The sequence below is a fragment of the Amia ocellicauda genome, chromosome 15, assembly GCF_036373705.1.
Source record: "Amia ocellicauda isolate fAmiCal2 chromosome 15, fAmiCal2.hap1, whole genome shotgun sequence".
Taxonomy (NCBI): domain Eukaryota; kingdom Metazoa; phylum Chordata; class Actinopteri; order Amiiformes; family Amiidae; genus Amia; species Amia ocellicauda.
The window spans coordinates 29,629,079-29,651,389 of record NC_089864.1 but is presented as its reverse complement, the minus strand read 5'-3'; the positions used below and the strand labels follow the sequence as shown (position 1 = coordinate 29,651,389).

Below are 22,311 nucleotides of genomic sequence, written 5' to 3'. Positions count from 1 at the left end.
TTTCCCTGTTTTATTTCTCCAAGCTTGACTGAGATCTCTCGATTGTGAAGAAACAAGGTCCTTTTTTTTTAATAGTGTTTTTATAACTCCTAGAAATGAAAATAAACTATAAGTAGGTCTTTTTTTAGAAAACGAAAAATGAAAAAAAAACTTAGGATATGAAGAAAAAGGACTGTGTTTTTCTATTTGGGGTTCCCACAAACAAAAGTTCAGCTTGTGTTTGTAAATTGCAGCGTAGGTTTGCCCTACTAGAAAAAGAAAAAAAAATATTAAAAACAAAATAACAAATATATATATATAATATAAAAAAAGGGAGTGTATTAATAAGCGCTAAATATGGTTTTGCCGGTGATAATATAAAAGCATGTGTTTACACTGATCAGCCATAACATTATGACCACCTGCCTAATATTGTGTAGGTCCCCCTTTTGCCACCAAAACAGCCCTGACCCATTAAGGCATGGACTCTACTAGACCTCTGAATGTGTGCTGTGGTATCTGGCACCAAGACGTTAGCAGCAGATCCTTTAAGTGTAGGCGCTTTCGGCATTGGACAGTGGTCAGCATGGGCACCCTGACTGGTCTGCGGCTACGAAGCCCCATACGCAACAAACTGCGATGCACTGTGTGTTCTGACACCTTTCTATCAGAACCAGCATTAACTTTTTCATCAATTTGAGCTACAGTAGCTCGCCATACTTCGCTCCCCACGTGCATCAATCAGCCTTGGCTGCCCATGACCCTGTCGCTTTTCCTTCCTTGGACCACTTTTGATAGGTACTGACGACTGCAGACCGGGAACACCCCACAAGAGCTGCAGTTTTGGAGATGCTCTGACCCAGTCGTCTAGCCATCACAATTTGTCCCTTGTCAAAGTTGCTCAGATCCTTGCGCTTGCCCATTTTTCCTGCTTCTAACACATCAACTTTGAGGACAAAATGTTCACTTGCTGCCTAATATATCCCACCCACTGACAGGTGCCATGATTATAACAAGATTATCAGTGTTATTCACTTCACCTGTCAGTGCTCATAATGTTATGGCTGATCGGTGTATAGAACCATAAGTAGTATGGTAAATGGAGAAAGTCATTAAGTTATATACAAGTTATATAAATGCAAACATATTGAAAAACATGTTTGTTATTATTCCTATATAGGATTTATTATTATTTGTGTTTTTTGTTTTTTTCCCTGTCCTTTTATTGTTATTATTTTTTGTGGTCTAGCACGCCTTGGTTATTGTGTAAAATACGATAAATTAGATAATGGGTGGGAACAGCTCCAGCAAAATGGGCGACCCGCCACCAAAAGGTACAAATGTAAGGTATATGTATGATAATTATGGAAGTTAAGTGGTGTGCAATGTGCACAAGTGGACATTAGGTGACAGAAAATTAAGGTTTCCAGAAGATGGGACTTTTGATTCAGATAGACTTAAAAACGGTTTTGCAAAATAGGGATACAAAGCCAGGAGAAGTAAACTAGAAAGTGTTTATGACAGGGAATGATGAATGTAAATTAAGAAATGAGAAACCAAAGCAAGCTATCTTAAAACATTTGTTAGGAAAAAAAGAAAAGAAAAGAAAAAGGCACAATTCAATGTAGCCTAAGCTGAATGCCCCAACAAAATAAGTTTTCAGTATTAGTGAAAGTCCTCAAGATACTGAAGGAAAATTAATAGATATGTAATAATAAGGGTAGTTTCAGACACTGCAGGTCAATACAACATGCCAAGCAAAACCATGGTTTCTGAATTTACTTTGGATATAAATTAGTATGTGACTCTTTGTATGTTTGTAAGTTTAGAGTTTAAATAAATTAATTAGCTCACATAATGGAGTGAAATATATGTATAAATAGTAATAATACATATTGATAAATATAACTTGAATACATTTCTCATAACCAATTAGGAATAGGAGACAGAACAGCTGTTAGGATGCAGAGCGATGTTAACTAAAGTTGAAGAAGGTTTGAGAAAGTTGACGAGAGTTTGAGAGTTGATAAGGCTTAAAAGGGTGAGAAAGGAGAATTTGTTATGTGTAAGACAAATGTACTGCCACAAGAGATTCTGATGGTGATTTAATGAAATATGAAGGAAAATAAGGAAGTTACTAAAGGTATAACTTTAGTTTAACTAATTTAATGAAACATAGTCATGGCAAGTTTAAAGTCATAAAACTGTTTGGAAATAGTCCTTTCACAAACAGAAATACCCTATCAATTAGGAAGAGGGGGGTGGGGGGTGAGGGCAGTGACACTGTGTGCTCCTCTGCTCCCCCTGTTCGCCTGTCAGACAAGCAGCCTGAGATAACTGTGTGAGAGAGAGAGAGAGAGAGGGCAGAGACTGTAACTATGTGTAAGGGTTCAGCACTTACTACAAACAGAGCAAGAGTGTCATAAATGGTAATATACACTAGTTGCATTAATAATGATAATAACATTGATGTTGATACAGACGAATAAGGCACATACTAGATGAAAAACGCATAAAAATAATAATAATAATAATAATAATAATAATAATAATAATAATAATAATAATAATAATAATCTGAGATGCACTGTAAAAGCTCCAGGAAATTGCAACTGGCCACTGCATCTACCAAGAGAGCTCAAATATTTCCTAAGGCATTGGTTGCCCCACAGGCACTCCTTCCCTGGTTTGCCCATGTGGCGCATGGTGTTGGCCACACGGGCAAAGAGGGGATGTGTGCATCAGTCTTTTAAAATGGTTTGCCCCAGGTTTTATAGTAACAGCTTAGCAATATTGTAGAACTTGCCACATTTGTCAAGCTCATAATCCTGGGAAGGGAGCTAAAATCACAAAATCATGCCTTTGTTCATATGCAAATAGATTGTGTTCAAATGCCTAAATGTCGTGGTTATGAATATATATACTTGTAATAATGTATAGGTTTCCTAAATGGGTTGAAGCCTATCCCGTAGGAAGGCTGATGTAGTAACAGTAGCAAAAATACTGTTAAGGGATGTTCTATGCAGGTTTGGCATTCCAGGGAAATTTCCAGCGATAGGAACGGTCACTTGACTGGGACAATAGTGCAGGAACTATGCAAAGCCCTGCAATGTAAACAACATTTTCACTGCCCCATCACTCTCAGTCAACTAGAGCAGTGAAGAGACAAAATGGGATATTAAAGAATAAGCTGGCTAAAATATGTAAACAAACTGGGCTCAAACGTCCAGATGCCCTTCCTATAGCCAGTGAATTGAAAAACTGGTCTTTCTCCGCATGAGATTATTATGGGATGACTCATGAGACTCTCCATCACTCCTCCATTGTCTGTAAAGGAAATGGACATCCCCTTGATGGATGATGTTATGTTGTCTTTTTGTATGGGACTACCATTTGCATTCAAAGCTGGCCATTCACAGGTAAAAGCTGCCCAGACTGAACTAGCCCGGCAGGACTGTCACCCATTTCAACCAGGTGACTATGTTTACATCAAAGCACACAAGAGAAAGTCCTCTCTGCAGCCCAGGTGGACAGGGCCCTATCAGGTGCTCCTGACCACCCACACAGCTGTGAAGTGCCAAGGAAAGATGACATGGATCCACTCCTCCCACTGCAATCTTACCCATCGAAGTGATCTGCATAACACTGGTGGAGACCAGTGGGATGCTTCACCTTTGACTGGATCCTCTTCCGCATCGCCTGCGGGACCATCGTCTGCACCATAGCAACCTGGGAAGAGGGCGCCTTCGACTCCAAGCTGACAGAATCATCGCTGACTGAGAAAACCAGTTCAGAAGAAGCTGACATCGGCATCACCCTCCAGCTAACAGCACAGGGCCGAAGCAGTGGCCCAAAAGTAGCAACAGGACGCACAGGAGCCCTGATTTATCATTATTGTATCATCTTTTTCTTCTGAGAGCTTTGATTGGTTTAATGTTTTACTATTATTCCATGGTTGGACTTGAGTAAAGATTGTGAGCCTGTCCCAGTGGCACTCTCCCTGGAGGATTTTTTGGAAGTCGTGTGCCCAGCAGTTTCAGATTCCTTCTGTCAAGAGTGAACTGATCATCAGGATTTTCATCTACTGAACTCAGATAAGAGATTGCTAATGTGTTATTTAGTTTGTTTGTTGTTTTAAACTACCCAGGTAGATATTTCCCAAATATACTTAATTACACATAAGCATTTGAATTCACTTTACATATTTATGTTTGCTACTTTTATGTATTTCCAAACTAATCAAAGAGCTCTTCCTTATTCAGATGTACTTTATTTTTTATTTTGGTGAAACCTGTACAGTTGTGAACAGTGTCTAATTTTGGTAAATTGTATAAAAAAGCAAACAGTTATTCTATTTTATATAAATTGTTCCAGGAATAAGTGCTGCTTTTTTTTCTCTTTCTTTTTTTTTACTCTTTTATTGACAAATTATGTGTTCCTACAAGTCAACAGAAAAAAAATAATTATTTATTAATTTAAAAGTAATAATATTGAATAAGACATGTTTGTAATAAAGGGATTCATTACATAAATAAATGTCCACAGTTGCTGCTGCTTAATCAGTGTGCCAAAGTACATTAATACAATGACTAAACTGAGATGATTAGAGGAATCCGGAGATTATTCATCAATAAGTGGTTTAATTAAGAGAACTACATGATCACCTTGCTCTGGGATGAATAAAGAGCAGCCTAAGGGAGTTGATTGCAAGAATTCCCTAATTATGGGATACGTATGTAATCTCATATGAGTTAGGAAAATGCTTTAGTTAAGCATTACTGTTTTCAAACCTTGTCAGGAAAATAGTGCCATTGTGCAAGATTCAGCACAGAAAGGTAATAACTTAATAACTTTTCAACTTAAATTGCCAAAACAAAACTAGCTATAGTTGAGAGTCCTTTTAAATGTGATCACTGTACACATATTTTTCTGCATCACACATGAGTTGTCCTTGTGAAAGGTGAAAACACTTTAATTCAATCCTTCTTACTTCCAATGTGGATAAACAATGTTGCTGTGTAGCTTTGGTATTCTGGCCCTTCCAGATGAAGACTTATTTGCTTTTGTTGTTTCCTGATGCATTTGAAATGAGAGATGCTTTTGTATTTGTTGTTGGTTTCTATAACTACAGCCTTGAAGAACTTCCAAAGTCTGAATCCAAAAGCAGCACTCATACACACACATATGGTGTGTGACTATGATGTTGTAGGAGTGACAGAAACATGGCTTACAGAAAATGATGGGGATGAATACAAGTTGGAAGGATACAGAGTTTAGGAGGGACAGGCAAAATCGAAGAGGTGGTGGGGTAGCATTATATGTCAGAAATGACACTGAGGCAGAAGAACTCAAATTAGATCCTAGTAACAAAACAGAATCTTTGTGGGTTAAACTTTTGATCGAGAGGATTAATGGTAGGAGTGTGTTACAGACCACCCAATTCAGATATTCAGAAAGATATTGCATTGTACTGCATGTAGCAAGGAAGTGGCTGTTATAATGGAGGATTTCAATTTCCCAAATATAGACTGGGAAAGCCCAGTTGGGACTACAGAAGCAGAAATAGAATTGTCTGAGATGGCAAATGATTGCTTTCTAACTCAGTTTGTCAGGGAACCAACCAGAGATTTGATATTTTCAAATGACCAAGATCGAGTCAGAGGGACACTAGTTAGAGAACCAATGGCAAACTGTGATCACAATATGGTTAGCTATGAGGCATACTTTCAAAAATCAAAGACCAAGTCTAAAACAATGGTCTATAAGTTTAGAAAAGGAAACCTTGAAGGTATGACGTGGCACTTAGAGTTAGACTGGAGCGCACTGGATACAGATTCAGTTGAAAATGGATGGTTATGTTTTAAGAATATACTACTTGAGGCTGCAGAGTAATTTGTACCAAAAATTGAGGACCAACAAACATTGGCCAAAATGGTTTAATAGAAGTATGCAAACAAATATCAAGAGAAAGAAAATGTTGTATAGTCCATACAAAAGGGACGAAACCAAATACAAAGAATATATTAAACTGCAAAGAGATCTTAAGAAAGGGATCAGTAAAGCAAAGAGGGAAATAGAAAGAAACATAGCTATTGTGGATGGTGTCCTGGGGGATCTCCTCCCAGACCTGGATCAGGGCATCAGTGAGCTCCTGGTCAGTCTGTGGTGCTGCTTGGTGGCATCGGATGCACCGATATATAACGTCCCAAAGGTTCTCAATTGGATTCACGTCTGGGGAATGTGAGGGCCAGTCAATGGCATCAATGCCTTCGTCATCCAGGAACTGCCTACACACTCTGGCCACATAAGGCCGGGCATTGTCCTGCAACAGGAGGAACCCAGGGCCCACTGCACCAGCGTAAGGTCTGACGATGGGTCTGAGGATTTCATCCCGGTACCTAACAGCAGTCAGGGTACCGTTGGCTGGCACGTGGAGGTCTGTGCGACACTCCAAAGATATGCCTCCCCAGACCATCACTGACCCACCGCCAAATCGGTCATGCTGGATGATGTTGCAGGCAGCATAACATTTGCCACGGCGTCTCCAGACTCTTTCACGTCTGTCACATGTGCTCAGTGTGAACCTGCTCTCATCTGTGAAGAGAACGGGGCACCAATGGCAGACCTGCCAATTCTGGTGTTCTCTGGCGAATCCCAATCGAGCTGCACGGTGCTGGGCTGTGAGCACAGGTCCCACTAGAGGACACCAGTAGCGCACTGGAGGTCATTTTGTAAGGCTCTGGCAGTGCTCCTCCTGTTCCTCCTCGCACAAAGGAGCCAATACCGGTCCTGCTACTGGGTTGATGCCCTTCTACAGCCCTGTCCAGCTCTCCTCGTGTAACGGCCAGTCTCTTGGTATCTCCTCCATGCTCTTGAGATTGTACTGGGAGACACAGCAAACCTTCTTGCGACGGCACATATGGATGTGCCATCCTGGAGGAGCTGGACTACCTGTGCAACCTGAATGGGCTGCAGGTACCACCTCATGCTAGCAGTAGTGACAAGGACACTAGCAAAACACAAAACTAGAGAAGAATCAGTCAGGAAGGATAAGGAGAGAGCAATTGTCTGTGGCCACCACCTGCAAAACCATTCCCTTTTGGGGGTTGTCTTGCTGTTGCCTCTCCAGTGCACCTCTTGTCACTTTCATTTGGTGTTATACTGTGATGATTACATGTTCCCTAAAATTATTTGAGCAGTGTATAAGAGAGCTGTACTGGGAATTCCATGTCTGTATCTTTTAAGTATACATGTCTGAATCTGAAAAATGTTCAACGACGTGAAGTCTCCTTAATTGTGTAAGGGTTCTGTGAAATGAAATTAATCCCTGTGTTTCATACAGGGATGAACTTCATTAGTGAGAACAGAGGGCTAAACAGAGAGATGTGGAGATTGTGGTGTTGTGATGGAGAGAAGTAAGGAGAATCATGAAGTATTGCTTTGTATAACTGCTTTATATCACTGTCACAAGCCACTTTTCTCTACTTATAAATTAAAAACTAGAATACAGGTTTGTAATTTGTAATTCAAAGGTAGGTCAAAGTTTTGATTTGGTTCATGCAATAATATTGCCATCCTGCATGTTCAAATGTTATGTCATCTAATTTATAGCACTTTAAGAAGTGATAGAGGAGTGGCTTTAATAATAGCTATACATTATTTTAAAAATATACTGATCAAAAAAATTAAGGGAACACTTAACATTGATTTCTGAATTTGGAGTGTTCCCTTAATTTTTTTGAGCAGTATATATATATATATATATATATATATATATATATATATATATATATACACTCACATAAAGGATTATTAGGAACACCATACTAATACTGTGTTTGACCCCCTTTCGCCTTCAGAACTGCCTTAATTCTACGTGGCATTGATTCAACAAGGTGCTGAAAGCATTCTTTAGAAATGTTGGCCCATATTGATAGGATAGCATCTTGCAGTTGATGGAGATTTGTGGGATGCACATCCAGGGCACAAAGCTCCCGTTCCACCACATCCCAAAGATGCTCTATTGGGTTGAGATCTGGTGACTGTGGGGGCCAGTTTAGTACAGTGAACTCATTGTCATGTTCAAGAAACCAATTTGAAATGATTCAACCTTTGTGACATGGTGCATTATCCTGCTGGAAGTAGCCATCAGAGGATGGGTACATGGTGGTCATAAAGGGATGGACATGGTCAGAAACAATGCTCAGGTAGGCCGTGGCATTTAAACGATGCCCAATTGGCACTAAGGGGCCTAAAGTGTGCCAAGAAAACATCCCCCACACCATTACACCACCACCACCAGCCTGCACAGTGGTAACAAGGCATGATGGATCCATGTTCTCATTCTGTTTACGCCAAATTCTGACTCTACCATCTGAATGTCTCAACAGAAATCGAGACTCATCAGACCAGGCAACATTTTTCCAGTCTTCAACTGTCCAATTTTGGTGAGCTTGTGCAAATTGTAGCCTCTTTTTCCTATTTGAAGTGGAGATGAGTGGTACCCGGTGGGGTCTTCTGCTGTTGTAGCCCATCCGCCTCAAGGTTGTACGTGTTGTGGCTTCACAAATGCTTTGCTGCATACCTCGGTTGTAACGAGTGGTTATTTCAGTCAAAGTTGCTCTTCTATCAGCTTGAATCAGTCGGCCCATTCTCCTCTGACCTCTAGCATCAACAAGGCATTTTCGCCCACAGGACTGCCGCATACTGGATGTTTTTCCCTTTTCACACCATTCTTTGTAAACCCTAGAAATGGTTGTGTGTGAAAATCCCAGTAACTGAGCAGATTGTGAAATACTCAGACCGGCCCGTCTGGCACCAACAACCATGCCACGCTCAAAATTGCTTAAAGCACCTTTCTTTCCCATTCAGACATTCAGTTTGGAGTTCAGGAGATTGTCTTGACCAGGACCACACCCCTAAATGCATTGAAGCAACTGCCATGTGATTGGTTGGTTAGATAATTGCATTAATGAGAAATTGAACAGGTGTTCCTAATAATCCTTTAGGTGAGTGTATATATATATATATATATATATTTTTTTTATAGAAGTAGAATAATAGTCTAATTAAAAACAATAAATAAATAGTAATAGGGAAAAAAGGAAAGCAGAAGCTTGAGTCATTCAATGCATGGAATGGGTTCCACAAAGATCTCAGCACTTTACATGCACAATTTCTGACTAATGAAGTAATGATGTTTGTGGACATTTGAATCATAAATTCAGGAAAAACAGGTTTTCAGCCAACAACAGGCCAGGATGAACACAAACAACATGCTCAATTATAAAAAAACACATGTAGCATTATGTTGGGTGTATTTTGATAAGAGTCTTTTAGCTCTGAGCTGAAGCACTGATCTAAAGAAGACCTCTCCCCCCAAAGTTATCAGATTTCCTTAAAGTGTGGAACTGGTTTACATCAAAGTGACAGTTTTGGGAGGATGGCACCGAGAATAGGCCAAATAGTTTGGAATCCTGCTGTGAGATGTCTGGGGAAGGGGGCCTGTAGGTAATAAAAACTCTTTGAAATGGACAAGAGCTGAAATCCCGACAGAGCTACGAACCCGGGCCAACCAGCATTTCCAAAAGATGGCATGGATTGACAACAGTCATAAATCAACCCCCCCTCCAATAGGACACTGGGGGCTGAAACCGAAATCCAATCTCAAAAACTCAAGAACCAATCGCCTATTGATCTGACAGGCATATAAAGAACAGCGCATGGTCTCTCTCTCTCTCTCTCTCTCTCACCTGAACCAGAAACTCCATGCCATAGCTCAACTTGTAGCTCTGTTGCCCAAACCGGAACCAGAAACCAACCAAGTCTTTGCCGGCAACAGAAGAGTTAAACTGGGAGAAGGAGATTGAGCCGTACGAAGAATTCTTTTAAAGGACTTTATTAAATAAAGAACTTTACAGACTGCACCTGCCCGCCTGTGCCCACCTGATCAGTGGAGTTTTACAGCTGGACAATTGACTAAGTCGACTGAATACGAAAGTGTCAGTCATTTAAATAGCTATTTGAGTCTTAAGAAACTTGACCCTTGGAACCAAACAGGGCCCTGCTTTCCTCAAAGACTTTGTCTTCAGATAAGTACGGTGAGAGACCCCGCTTGCCAAGAAGATTTTGTGCACAACCTTGGAGCCTTCAAACCAGTGGAAAATCTGTTTGGAAAAGACTCTACTTTCGCGAAACCCCAACTTCCAGGTGCATCAACTGAATGGAAGTTCTTGGACAAAGCCGAACCGGACTGCCTTTGTTCCAAACCACACAGACCTCGTGCCGTGTGCTGTTATCTGAGCCCGAAGACAGAGAGGCCTCTCTGCGACGAAGTTCAGATAAGTTTAACAGTTTGGAGTTCATCATTCATGACATTTGAGAAATCAATTAGAAATGTTAATCTGTGATTCATAACTCTAGAATGTGTAATATCATTTAGTTTTCTTAAATATAAATGTGTGTTGCATTAAACTGTTTTGTTGATAATTTTAGAAATAAAATCTATCAACGCCGAGAAATATCTTCTCATTCCTGTTTAACTGTTTAGTCTGAAATTGACACAAGTTAATAGACACCAGATTATAGGTGGCCCTGCCTATCCTTAATCATTGAATAATAATCAGTTAAGGGAAATTGTGGTAACAAGTAATGATAGGATCTTTCTCGGCACCTAAACGTAAATGAGACTGATATATATATAACGAGAAGTTACCTGACATAAATACTAACCTGCATAGTTATTTAATGTCTGACTAACAATACTAAAGAGAGACTCACCTTCGTCTTACTAACCGGTACTGTAGTCAATGTGTTTATAACCTTTTTTGTTTAACGATTTGTGTGTTATTATATGCGATCCCATGGTCTTTGATTTGGTCACGGAAGTGATTTGTCTTTGATTTGTTGATCTAGAGTTGAATTTTAATTAGTTTTTCCCTTTTGTATAATTAGTGTAGTGCTACATTTAGTCTTTGTTTTTGAATAAATTTGACAATTTATATCTTTGGAATTGGTGTCTGTGTCCAGGATTCCAGGATTCGTGATAAGGTGATACTATAAATTCACTTCTTTAATTGAAATTTATAAGTGTACCTTACACTACACACACCAGTTCCCACATGACCCGTATCTCACGTGAAAATGTGAATTAAATAAAAAGAGAGCATGGGATTTACTAATGTAAGAGGTACGGAAGTATAAAATGTCACATGACATCTAAGCCAATTTTTTTGCATGTTATGTCTTATGTTATGCCTCATAAAAGACATCTTTATTAATGTTAATTTACTATATTTAAGTTATATACTGTGAAGGGTCGAAATAATCCAGAGCAAGATGTATTTTCAATCAAAAGGAATTTATTGCAAACAGCTGCACGGAAGAGGTGTTCAAAAGGCAATCTCAAGAACAGTCTTAAAAAAGTATTTTATCCACAGCAGACAGGAGAGAAAGATAACAGTGCCCACATGACTGTCCCGTGATGAGGGGAAATTCGGTTTCTCACAACAGGTCAGGGAGACCTATGTATGGTTAAATCTAAGAAAATAAAAGGCAAATGTAATGTTTAATATAAGGGGGTCTTGTGAAATGTATCAAGCCCCATATCCCTGGGGGAAACTGGTTCTTATCAGATTATTCTTCTAGGTATAGCAGAGTCCCATGGGACTAAAACCGTCACACAGACACAGGGAAAAACATGCAGTTCTTCATACTGTATTTTATAATTCATATTTAAATTAAATTGAGGTATTAAGATATAATTACATTTTTTTACACCAAATTTTATGGTCTCTGAATCTAAGTAGTTTTTTAGGGTAAATGTATGAAGTTCAATATTATCCGACACCCACATGCCTGTGTACTGTGCCGGTATCACAATATTATTTGTTTTCTGTGTAGCATTTGTTAATTTTAATTTTTCTTAATAGTAATTTGTACACAGTGTGCTTAATTAAGCTTGGAACACATGGCGGTTATCAGTGTACAAGATAAAAAGCATAAATACTGCCAAAGTAGTATGATCCTTACAAATACAATTCAGAAGACTTGATGTTTAACATTATTATTTTTTAAACTTTCTATACTTTATACAAATATAATAATGTGGCTGATTATTTTAAATACAAAGTCTTTACTGAGAGCATGTCTACATTCTATGATAAACACTGTTTATAGCCCTTTACAGTGCAGCCCCTTCATCACAATGAATATTAATACAAAATTCTACTAAAATACTTATTATTGATAATGGAAAAAGAAACAAACTTTTATTTAGCACATTTTGGACAATGTTGGACAGTTCAAGCTACCTCATACAGTTCAGGTTTCTGGCAGTTCCTCCTTTGCAAAATTAATTGTGTATACTTACACTGAAGGCCTACTACAACAAACACCCATGTTAAACACGTTGAATTATTATAAATTTCAAAAATAGGAATTCCACTATATATTAAGCTATATGTGTCTTTTAAATTAGTGTAAGACTGAACCTTGCCTCAGATGCCTTGAATCTTTTTTTTTGTACTGCAGACAAAATTGTTGCTTGCATTTCTGTCCATGCGGCTGTGACAGTGTTTCCTTGGAGAAACCAATAAAACAACTGTCAAAAGCTTACTGATATAGCTTAACTGAAAATGTTACATACTGGTATCTCTACATGCTTCCATACTACATTGAAAATAAATAAATAATGAAAACATCTGTAAAATGGAAAAATGGCAGGAAGTTGCCATCATTATTAGAATAACATAGGAGTTACTATAAAGTGTCATACTGGAATTTTTACAGTAAACATATTTGGGTGTTTTTTACATAATTTCTGACTCCCCTCCTTGGCCGCAAAGGTTGTGCTCTAGTTCAGCTCAGTGTATTATTTGATCTTATTACAGCCCATTTCACTGTAACACTGCCAAACTTGGGCTGTATGGGGTTTTGAACATAAACTTTTACACATTAGTAATGAGTGTCATACCCACTGACTGGGCATAAGGTAAGTATTTTGTAATTGACAGATTTTCACATACCATGAACTACATTTAATGATTTTGTGAACTAACTTCCAAGTCCTATGGTCAAATGCACCAAGTTAGAAAAGATGGTTTGATATCTCATAATACATGCAGGTCTACACCCATGATTCTTACAAAATCAGCTCAGTCCCAAAACTACACCCAAGTCAGAAAAAAAAAAAAATCCTTGTTTTAAATTCATAGTAAATATTTTAAACTACATCTGTATATTTTTTTTTTGGAAACAAGTTCTCTAATTCAGTTGCCAAAGATTCTGTTAACTCAGTGAACTAAATACACTTGTAAATTATACAGCATGCTCACTGCCAGACACACAATAATGATTCTTGAAATCTATTCTGCTTACGACAAGTACTTTGCTGTTAATTTGCCATTCCATAAACATTATTGCAAGAGTTGATAGTAGCTAATAAATCACAATTACACAAAAACCTCCATGCAGCCTAATTGGCAATGTATCTGAGGAAATTGGAAAGAGGTTGCCAATCATACAGACACCAAGGAGCTATTATGTAGGAAAAATGTGCCTGGGCAAAGTATATGGGAGAACTGAGTATTACACCCAGGGGTGGCCATCTGGCATCTGGCAGTGGTCTTTGTTCTGCTCTTTTTATCATTGGTGTTGATATTGAGTTGGATTCCAAAAAAACATTTTAATGTATTTCCTTTATTTTATAACCAAACATTGCATGTCCGATTTACACTGCATGCAAGAACAAGTTCATACATTTCTCCTTTACCTTTTGCAGAACTAAAACTAGAAATGCAGAATATACAAATATACTGTTAACGATGTGTAATTCTCTCTTGTCCCCATCTGTGAATCAATAGCATGGGAATTCTATGCATAGCAACGTTGCATATGAACTCTGTCCTTCCCGCTTTAATTGCTTGACATCTGGTTAACAGCAGCTGTTTTTGAGTAAAATTTCACAACTTGTGGATTCATAAATCTCAGTCTAAAGAAGATAAATGAAAAAAAATACAGATTATGGGTACTTATTATGGTTATGGGTACACTGACACTAGTTAATTTGTTGAGATGAGTCTTTATAAATTCAATGGGTTATTTTCAGTCTGAAACTAACTGATCCACTAGTTTAAGGTATAACCACATATTACTGCAATAGGTTTGCAGCTGTACTACATATATACAAAGTCAACAATTATTATGAATTACTTAATGATTAGATGAAAGTCTATTTAAAAGCAAATGGTAGTGTAAGGACGTTACATGTTATCAGATAAGTTAGCAGCCCCAGCCAGAACAAAAGATACACACACTATGATTCTGCAAGGAAATTCCCTGATAGTAAGTCTCTGTCTTTAAAATACATACATACATAAATTTAGTGTGTGCTTATCTAGCTAGCAGCAGTCATTTGTGACATGAGGCCATTATTCTTTCTTTTCTTTCTTTCTTTCTTTTTTTCTTTCTTAGCAGAGTGCTAAACTCATTCCAGTCTCAAACCAATTGTCTTTTTGTTCTACAAGGGATGGTAACTTTGGCTTCTGCAGACTGGACTAGTGCATAACCTGTACCAGTACTTAAATTATATAAATGGTCCTAAATTATTTAATTAGTCCGGATGCTGAGGATCTTTTAAATAATGAATAATTAGTTGCAAGAGCAATTCAATAGAATTGGCAAAGTTGTGTTCCACTGATGATTTTTTAATCGTTTTTCAATCTCACTTCTCAAGATCAAACCAAATCTGAGATTTTAATGAAGGGCATGTTCAGGGTGAATAAATATCATGTTAAAACTATTGTTTCCACAAACATGGTGTAGTTAAGTGCAATAGTCTAAAAAGCTTATTTTTTTGTGTTTTATCCAATAACAATAGTAATATAGTCTCCTATTTACAGGTACACTACAATATTTGTATTCCCAGATCACTTAGAGTTTATGTAATGTGTCACAATTATGCACAAGAATCAAAAGATATGCTTTTCTATGCCCCTCAAAGACAGCAATACCAACAATGCCATGATACTATGCCAGGTATGTCAACTAAATGCTCAATTTCAGGTTTAAGCCCTGTGACAGCAAGGTATTTTTGCCACTACGACAACAAACACTTAATTACACATAATTGTGTATACTTGTAGCCAAGAATACTTGAAGACCAGGCTTGAGAACCAGTACATTAGAGTGATCCCCTAGAGCAGGACTAGGAAATTCCAGTCCTCAAGGGCTCGGTTCGCACAGGCTTTCTAGGTATCTTTCAATCAGCAACTAATTAGGATGTAAAATAAACTGATGATTTGACTTCTTATCCTTATAATGACTCCAATTAAGTAATTAAGTCCTGAGGTCAAACTAAAACCACCTGCAGCCCTTGAGGATTGGAATTCCCCATACTTGTCCTAGAGGCTACTTGCATTATGGCAATATGAGTCATATTAACTGTAGTCCTAAACTCTTTTCAAGAATAGAAAAAAAATAAAAACATGATGGTAACAGCCACTACCACCGTAATGGACAAATTACCTGTTTTATTTGTAAACACAAGCATGTTTAATTATTCATTATTTTAAATATTTTATTTTGTAATACACAATTGCAGTGTGAGAGCTCGTCTTTAACAATAAAAAATAACACTTTTTTTTTCTTTTACAGTTATCTGTCAGTCTATCAACATATTTATTTATTTAGATCTGAAGGCTTTGCTACTACACAATGAGTTTCCAAACTCCAAACATAGCACTGTATATGTTTACCATTATCCATAGGTTGAATTCATGTCCAGTAAACTCACCTAAAGGACTGTTTCAAAATAAGTTTGTTCATTCAAATATAACTATATGTGTATGTCACAGTGGAAATTGATCTGCAGTGCACAGAATTGAACAATATTATATATACACTCACCTAAAGGATTATTAGGAACACCATACTAATACTGTGTTTGACCCCCTTTCGCCTTCAGAACTGCCTTAATTCTACGTGGCATTGATTCAACAAGGTGCTGAAAGCATTCTTTAGAAATGTTGGCCCATATTGATAGGACAGCATCTCACAGTTGATGGAGATTTGTGGGATGCACATCCAGGGCACGAAGCTCCCGTTCCACCACATCCCACAGATGCTCTATTGGGTTGAGATCTGGTGACTGTGGGGGCCAGTTTAGTACAGTGAACTCATTGTCATGTTCAAGAAACCAATTTGAAATGATTCGACCTTTGTGACATGGTGCATTATCCTGCTGGAAGTAGCCATCAGAGGATGGGTACATGGTGGTCATAAAGGGATGGACATGGTCAGAAACAATGCTCAGGTAGGCCGTGGCATTTAAACGATGCCCAATTGGCACTAAGGGGCCTAAAGTGTGCCAAGAAAACATCCCCCACACCATTACACCACCACCACCAGCCTGCACAATGGTAACAAGGCATGATGGATCCATGTTCTCATTCTGTTTACGCCAAATTCTGACTCTACCATCTGAATGTCTCAACAGAAATCGAGACTCATCAGACCAGGCAACATTTTTCCAGTCTTCAACTGTCCAATTTTGTTGAGCTTGTGCAAATTGTAGCCTCTTTTTCCTATTTGTAGTGGAGATGAGTGGTACCCGGTGGGGTCTTCTGCTGTTGTAGCCCATCCGCCTCAAGGTTGTACGTGTTATGGCTTCACAAATGCTTTGCTGCATACCTCGGTTGTAACGAGTGGTTATTTCAGTCAAAGTTGCTCTTCTATCAGCTTGAATCAGTCGGCCCATTCTCCTCTGACCTCTAGCATCAACAAGGCATTTTCGCCCACAGGACTGCCGCATACTGGATGTTTTTCCCTTTTCACACCATTCTTTGTAAACCCTAGAAATGGTTGTGCGTGAAAATCCCAGTAACTGAGCAGATTGTGAAATACTCAGACCGGCCCGTCTGGCACCAACAACCATGCCACGCTCAAAATTGCTTAAATCACCTTTCTTTCTCATTCAGACATTCAGTTTGGAGTTCAGGAGATTGTCTTGACCAGGACCACACCCCTAAATGCATTGAAGCAACTGCCATGTGATTGGTTGATTAGATAATTGCATTAATGAGAAATTGAACAGGTGTTCCTAATAATCCTTTAGGTGAGTGTACAGTACTGTTCAAACGTTTCAGGCAGGTGTGAAAAAATTCTGTAAAGTAAGAATGCTTTCAAAAATAGACATGTTAATAGATTATATTTATCAATTAACTAAATGCAAAGTGAGTGAACAGAAGAGAAATCTACATCAAATCCGTATTTGGTGTGACCACCCTTTGCCTTCAAAACAGCATAAATTCTTCTAGGTACACTTGCACAAAGTCAGGGATTTTGTAGGCATATAGTCAGGTGTATGATTAAACAATTATACCAAACAGGTGCTAATGATCATCAATTCAATATATAGGTTGAAACACAATCATTAACAGTTTACTGTCAAAAGACATACACCATGTCAAGACTGAGCACAGCAACAAGACACAAGGTAGTTATACTGCATCAGCAAGGTCTCTCCCAGGCAGAAATTTCAAGGCAGACAAGGGTTTCCAGATGTGCTGTCCAAGCTCTTTTGAAGAAGCACAAAGAAACAGGCAACGCTGAGGACTGTAGACGCAGTGGTCAGCCAAGGAAACTTACTGCAGCAAATGAAAAACACATCATGCTTACTTCCCTTCACAATCGGAAGATGTCCAGCAGTGCCATCAGCTCAGAATTGGCAGAAAACAGTGGAACCCTGGTACGCCCATCTACTGTCCGGAGAAGTCTGGTCAGAAGTGGCCTTCATGGAAGACTTGCAGCCAAAAAGCCATACCTCCGATGTGGCAACAAGGCCAAGCGACTCAATTATGCACAAAAACACAGGAACTGGGGTGCAGAAAAATGGCAGCAGGTGCTCTGGACTGATGAGTCGACATTTGAAATATTTGCCTGTAGCAGAAGGCAGTTTGTTCACCGAAGGACTGGAGAGCGGTACACAAATGAGTGTCTGCAGGCAACAGTGAAGCATGGTGGAGGTTCCTTGTAAGTTTGGTGCTGCATTTCTGCAAATGGAGTTGGGGATTTGGTCAGAATGAATGGTCACCTCAATGCTGAGAAGTACAGACCGATACTTATCCATCATGCAATGCCAACAGGGAGGCATCTGATTGTCCCCAAATTTATTCTGCAGCATTACAACAACCCCAAACATACAGCAAAAGTCATTAAGAACTATCTTCAGCGTGAAGAAGAACAAGGAGTCCTGGAAGTGATGGTGTGGCCCCAAGAGAGAGAAGCAACTGAGGCTGCCTAAATCCACAGAAGAACTGTGGTTAGTTCTCCAAGTTGGGCCAACCTACCTGCCAAGTTCCTTCAAAAACTGTGTGCAAGTGTACCTAGAAGAATTGGTGCTGTTTTGAACGCAAAGGGTGGTCACACCAAATATTGATTTGATGTAGATTTTACAAATGCAATACTTGATGTAAGCATTTTTACTATACAGCATTTTTTCAAAACCAGCCTAAACCTTTTGTACAGTACTGTGTGTATGTATATATGTGTATGTATGTATGTATATAATGTGTGTGTGTGTGTGTGTGTGTGTGTGTGTGTGTGTGTTATTTGCTATTATTATTAAAAAAATATACATTACAATTATAGAGCATACTTATATGAACTAGTCTGTAACTATTAAATAATTAAAATCAAGTGAAATCTAATGCTATAAAAAACATTATAAAAGGTTGTCATGCAAAACAAATCCATTGAATCCAAATGTTGCAGCATGCTGAGTAACAACTAAATTCCATTAAGTACATTTTAGAGGGGTCTCCCTGTATCGTCCATTAGTTTTATTAAAATGTGGATATTTTTCAAACAGGTACAGTACAAATGTAAAGTAATAGTACCCAGTAAATGTACTGTTCACTATAACTACAGCACCTCCTCCTGGACATCACAATTTGTTTTCCTAATATTTATAAGCTACGTATGCATATTTAAATCTATATTGTCTAGAGAGAATGCATTTGAATGCATACGTATCTCCCACCTCCTCCTGTTATCTCTGAGACCACTCCGAATACAGTGATATATCCACATATTTCACTGAGGTTGAATAAACAGGCAGAACAGTGCACATATACAGTTAGGGTAGGGTATGGGAATATCAATTATTTATTATTGTCAATTTATTGAATCCTTTGTACCACCTTTAGCTTGGGTGACTCTAACAAGTTATGTCATGCCATCAACAATGGCATACACATGGTGCATAACTGATTCGGTACATAATGTCTCCCCTAAAATAATATCTAGGCATGCAGCCTATATGTATTGCTAGACAGAATGAACTAAATGGAGGACTTATACAGGTTAGGATAGCTTTAAAATAATGGTGCCTCATTCAGTTTGGCTAAATAATATTTTTACCATACAATTACATTTATTTTTGATTAAACATGTTTGTGCTGTCCTTGCATGTATACATATGCTAAAGAAATATATATATATATAATTATATATATATATATATATATATATATATATATATATATATGAACAAAGCCCATGCATAGAAAAAACGTAATAAAATAAAATTAATAAAATAATTTAACTTTAAAGCAAGTTTCAGTATTAATTTGGACATATTACTGGTTTTTATAAAAACATTTATTCTTATTACTGTCAATAAAACAAAAGGAGATGTGTGGAATTTAATACCTAGAGGTGGAATGCAGAAAAAGACACAAATGCAGAAATGTTTTCTATCACTGCCTTTTTAACATTGGTTTTCGCCCCCTTTAAAGAGTTCACAATACCAGCTCTGGATTTGTCAACAAGTGATTTATTTTACCTTCCCACTTAGGTTTCGCCATGCCTTTTACAGGTTGCAGAATTTTTGTTTGGTAAAGTAAAATGGAAGTTGTATTACGTATTATGGTGTAACAAGCACAGCACTGCCCACAAGTCACAATTTACTCTTTGATGGAAAGTATTATCTAAATACTTTTAAGTACTATCTAAAATAATCTGAAAATAAAATAAAGCTGAAGATTTTCAAGATAGTAAAAGTAAGTTTGGTAATTTTACTTTTTCCAAAATGAAGACATTTTAGAAAATAAAGGCCCTGACAGCACATTGGATTTTAATCATACAATTCTAAAACTGATTGAATGAAACATATCTGCAAGTCAAATGTCCAATGTGCTTTAATGAACTCTAATGTATGTATGAATATTAATTAATGTAAGACTCTTAATTCATCATGTGAGCCAAACATTTCGATACTGATTATCAAACAGGCCCTTTTTGCATAATGATCTCTTGCCTTCCAAAAACAAAACTAAAATACTAAAATGATAGTCATTTTCTCTGGTTTCATTTTAATTAATTCTTTAGTAGGGCAGGAAGATAGCAACACTATCATATACTGTGGCTTATTTGCAAAACAAAGTTGACCAAAAAAGCCCTTTATGACCCTCTTGGAAAATAAACAAAACAGCAGCTGGGAAATTATTCATAGCACATTAATAGTACAGCACAAACTCTCTATCTGTTGACATAAAGGCACATAAATAAGGTAGATGATACATAGCAATATACAACCATATTGGCTAGTATCTTTGCTTATGTATTTTTAAACCAAACTATGCTTGAAGCCAGCATTTTAAGTATGAAATTCATGCAATGATCATATGTGATCATATGTATGCCACAATATTTTCCTTTAATTTTCAGACAGCTTTACAGATCACTAAGACATCTTTAAACAGTAATATCCCTTATTTAGCAAAAGTACAAAAAACAAACAAACCTGTAGCTATATACGAGGAACATGGTTTTCCAATAAAATATAATTTTTAAACATATTTTTTTTTAAGTCTACAGACCTTTTACAGCAGACCACACTGCATAGTATGCAATATGTAGAGGTCTCCGTCTAAGCAGAGGTAGAGGAGCTGCAGCTCTCACTGTTACCCCCCTGTTCTTTGAGGGAGGGTGGCGGTGGGGGGAAAGGAGGGAGGGTGGTGTGGGGTGGGAGGGGGTGTTAAGGGATGCTCACCAGGTCTTTGGAAGTGCCCAGTCTCTTTAGGCCATCCAGGGGAAGGAGGTCGGCAGAATCCTTGTGTGTGAACTGGGTGGCCTGCTTGAGACGTCGCTGCTGGTGCAAAATAGCTTTGTCCTGGATTTCCATATCACTTTTCTTGGAGTCGGTCATGATGATTTATTCTTGCAGCTCACTTCCCTAAGTCTTGATGCTACTATTATTATTAATGTATTATTATTGTTGTTGTTTTGCTATAATCCTTTCCTTTAGCCCTCCTTTAGCTTGATCAGTTTCTCTGCCTCTCAGTCTCCCTCAGTCTCTCTCTCTATTTGCAACTTGTCCTTGCTGTGCTGCAGATGCAAACAGTGCTCTCTCTCTCCCTCTCTCTCTCTCTCTCTCTCTCTCTCTCTCTACTGCAGCTCTGAAGATGTGCTTCTTTGCAATCCAACCCCCCTCCACTCTTTCCATCTCACTTCCCCTCCCATCACTTTTACGTCATGAACAAATTTCCATAAATTACTCAACACCAGGAGGGGGAAAATGCATTGGTGTGGAAAACAATGTCTATCCACTGCTCTTTAACCCCTTGCCCTCCACAGGAAAACAGGTAACCAACAAATGGCTACACACAATTCCCTCATGATAAAAAAGAGGACAACATGGGAAATAGCTAGGAGGGTACCATATTTTATGTGTCTTAAAGGTACAATATTTCTAATTACTTGACCTTCAATTTTTTGGTTATGATGATATTCTCTTTAAATTATATTTTTGCTAAAAATAAATAAATCATCCATCTCTGGTATCTTAAAGACATTAATAGCATTATTTGTGTTCATGTAAGTTATGCTAACTTATACACTTGGAGAAAGCCGAATACTTTACCTTCCAATGTACTAGTGTGTGTTGTTGGTAGAAGCAGACAAACTGAATTATTGAGAGCTAATTTTATCCTGTCCTAATATAAGTTTCCCTTGGCAAATTGACCATATTTTTTTCCTATGAGTTCAACATGCCTTCACTGTGCTTTATAATATTGGACCATGGGAATGCAAATGCAATACTATAATAAACATTTTAAAAGCCTGTTTACAATAGTGCACCCTTAAAGGGTGTAGTAAAGCACAGTGAATGCATGTTGAACCCATAGCTAACCACTGCAGAACAATGGAGAAATCATAGTAAACCATGTTTAAATGCATGTAGATATACTATAAGCAGCTAGGTGTATTAAAGACATGCACAGCAATGGATTGGAAAAGCTAGGCTATCCCTTCAATATGCAGTACATCAAA

At 38.0% G+C, this 22,311-nt stretch overlaps 1 protein-coding gene across 2 annotated transcripts in view; it reads right to left on the bottom strand.

The window, feature by feature from the left end:
- Nucleotides 1-21,407, bottom strand: part of nrip2 (nuclear receptor interacting protein 2) — a 73,431-nt gene extending 52,024 nt beyond the window's left edge. For both annotated transcript variants that reach the window (XM_066724636.1, XM_066724637.1), the window contains exon 1: nucleotides 21,032-21,407. In XM_066724636.1, the coding sequence (XP_066580733.1) occupies nucleotides 21,032-21,187 (156 nt within the window). In that variant the 5' untranslated portion in view covers nucleotides 21,188-21,407. The remainder of the gene's footprint in view (nucleotides 1-21,031) is intronic.
- Between the last annotated feature and the right edge of the window lie 904 nt (nucleotides 21,408-22,311).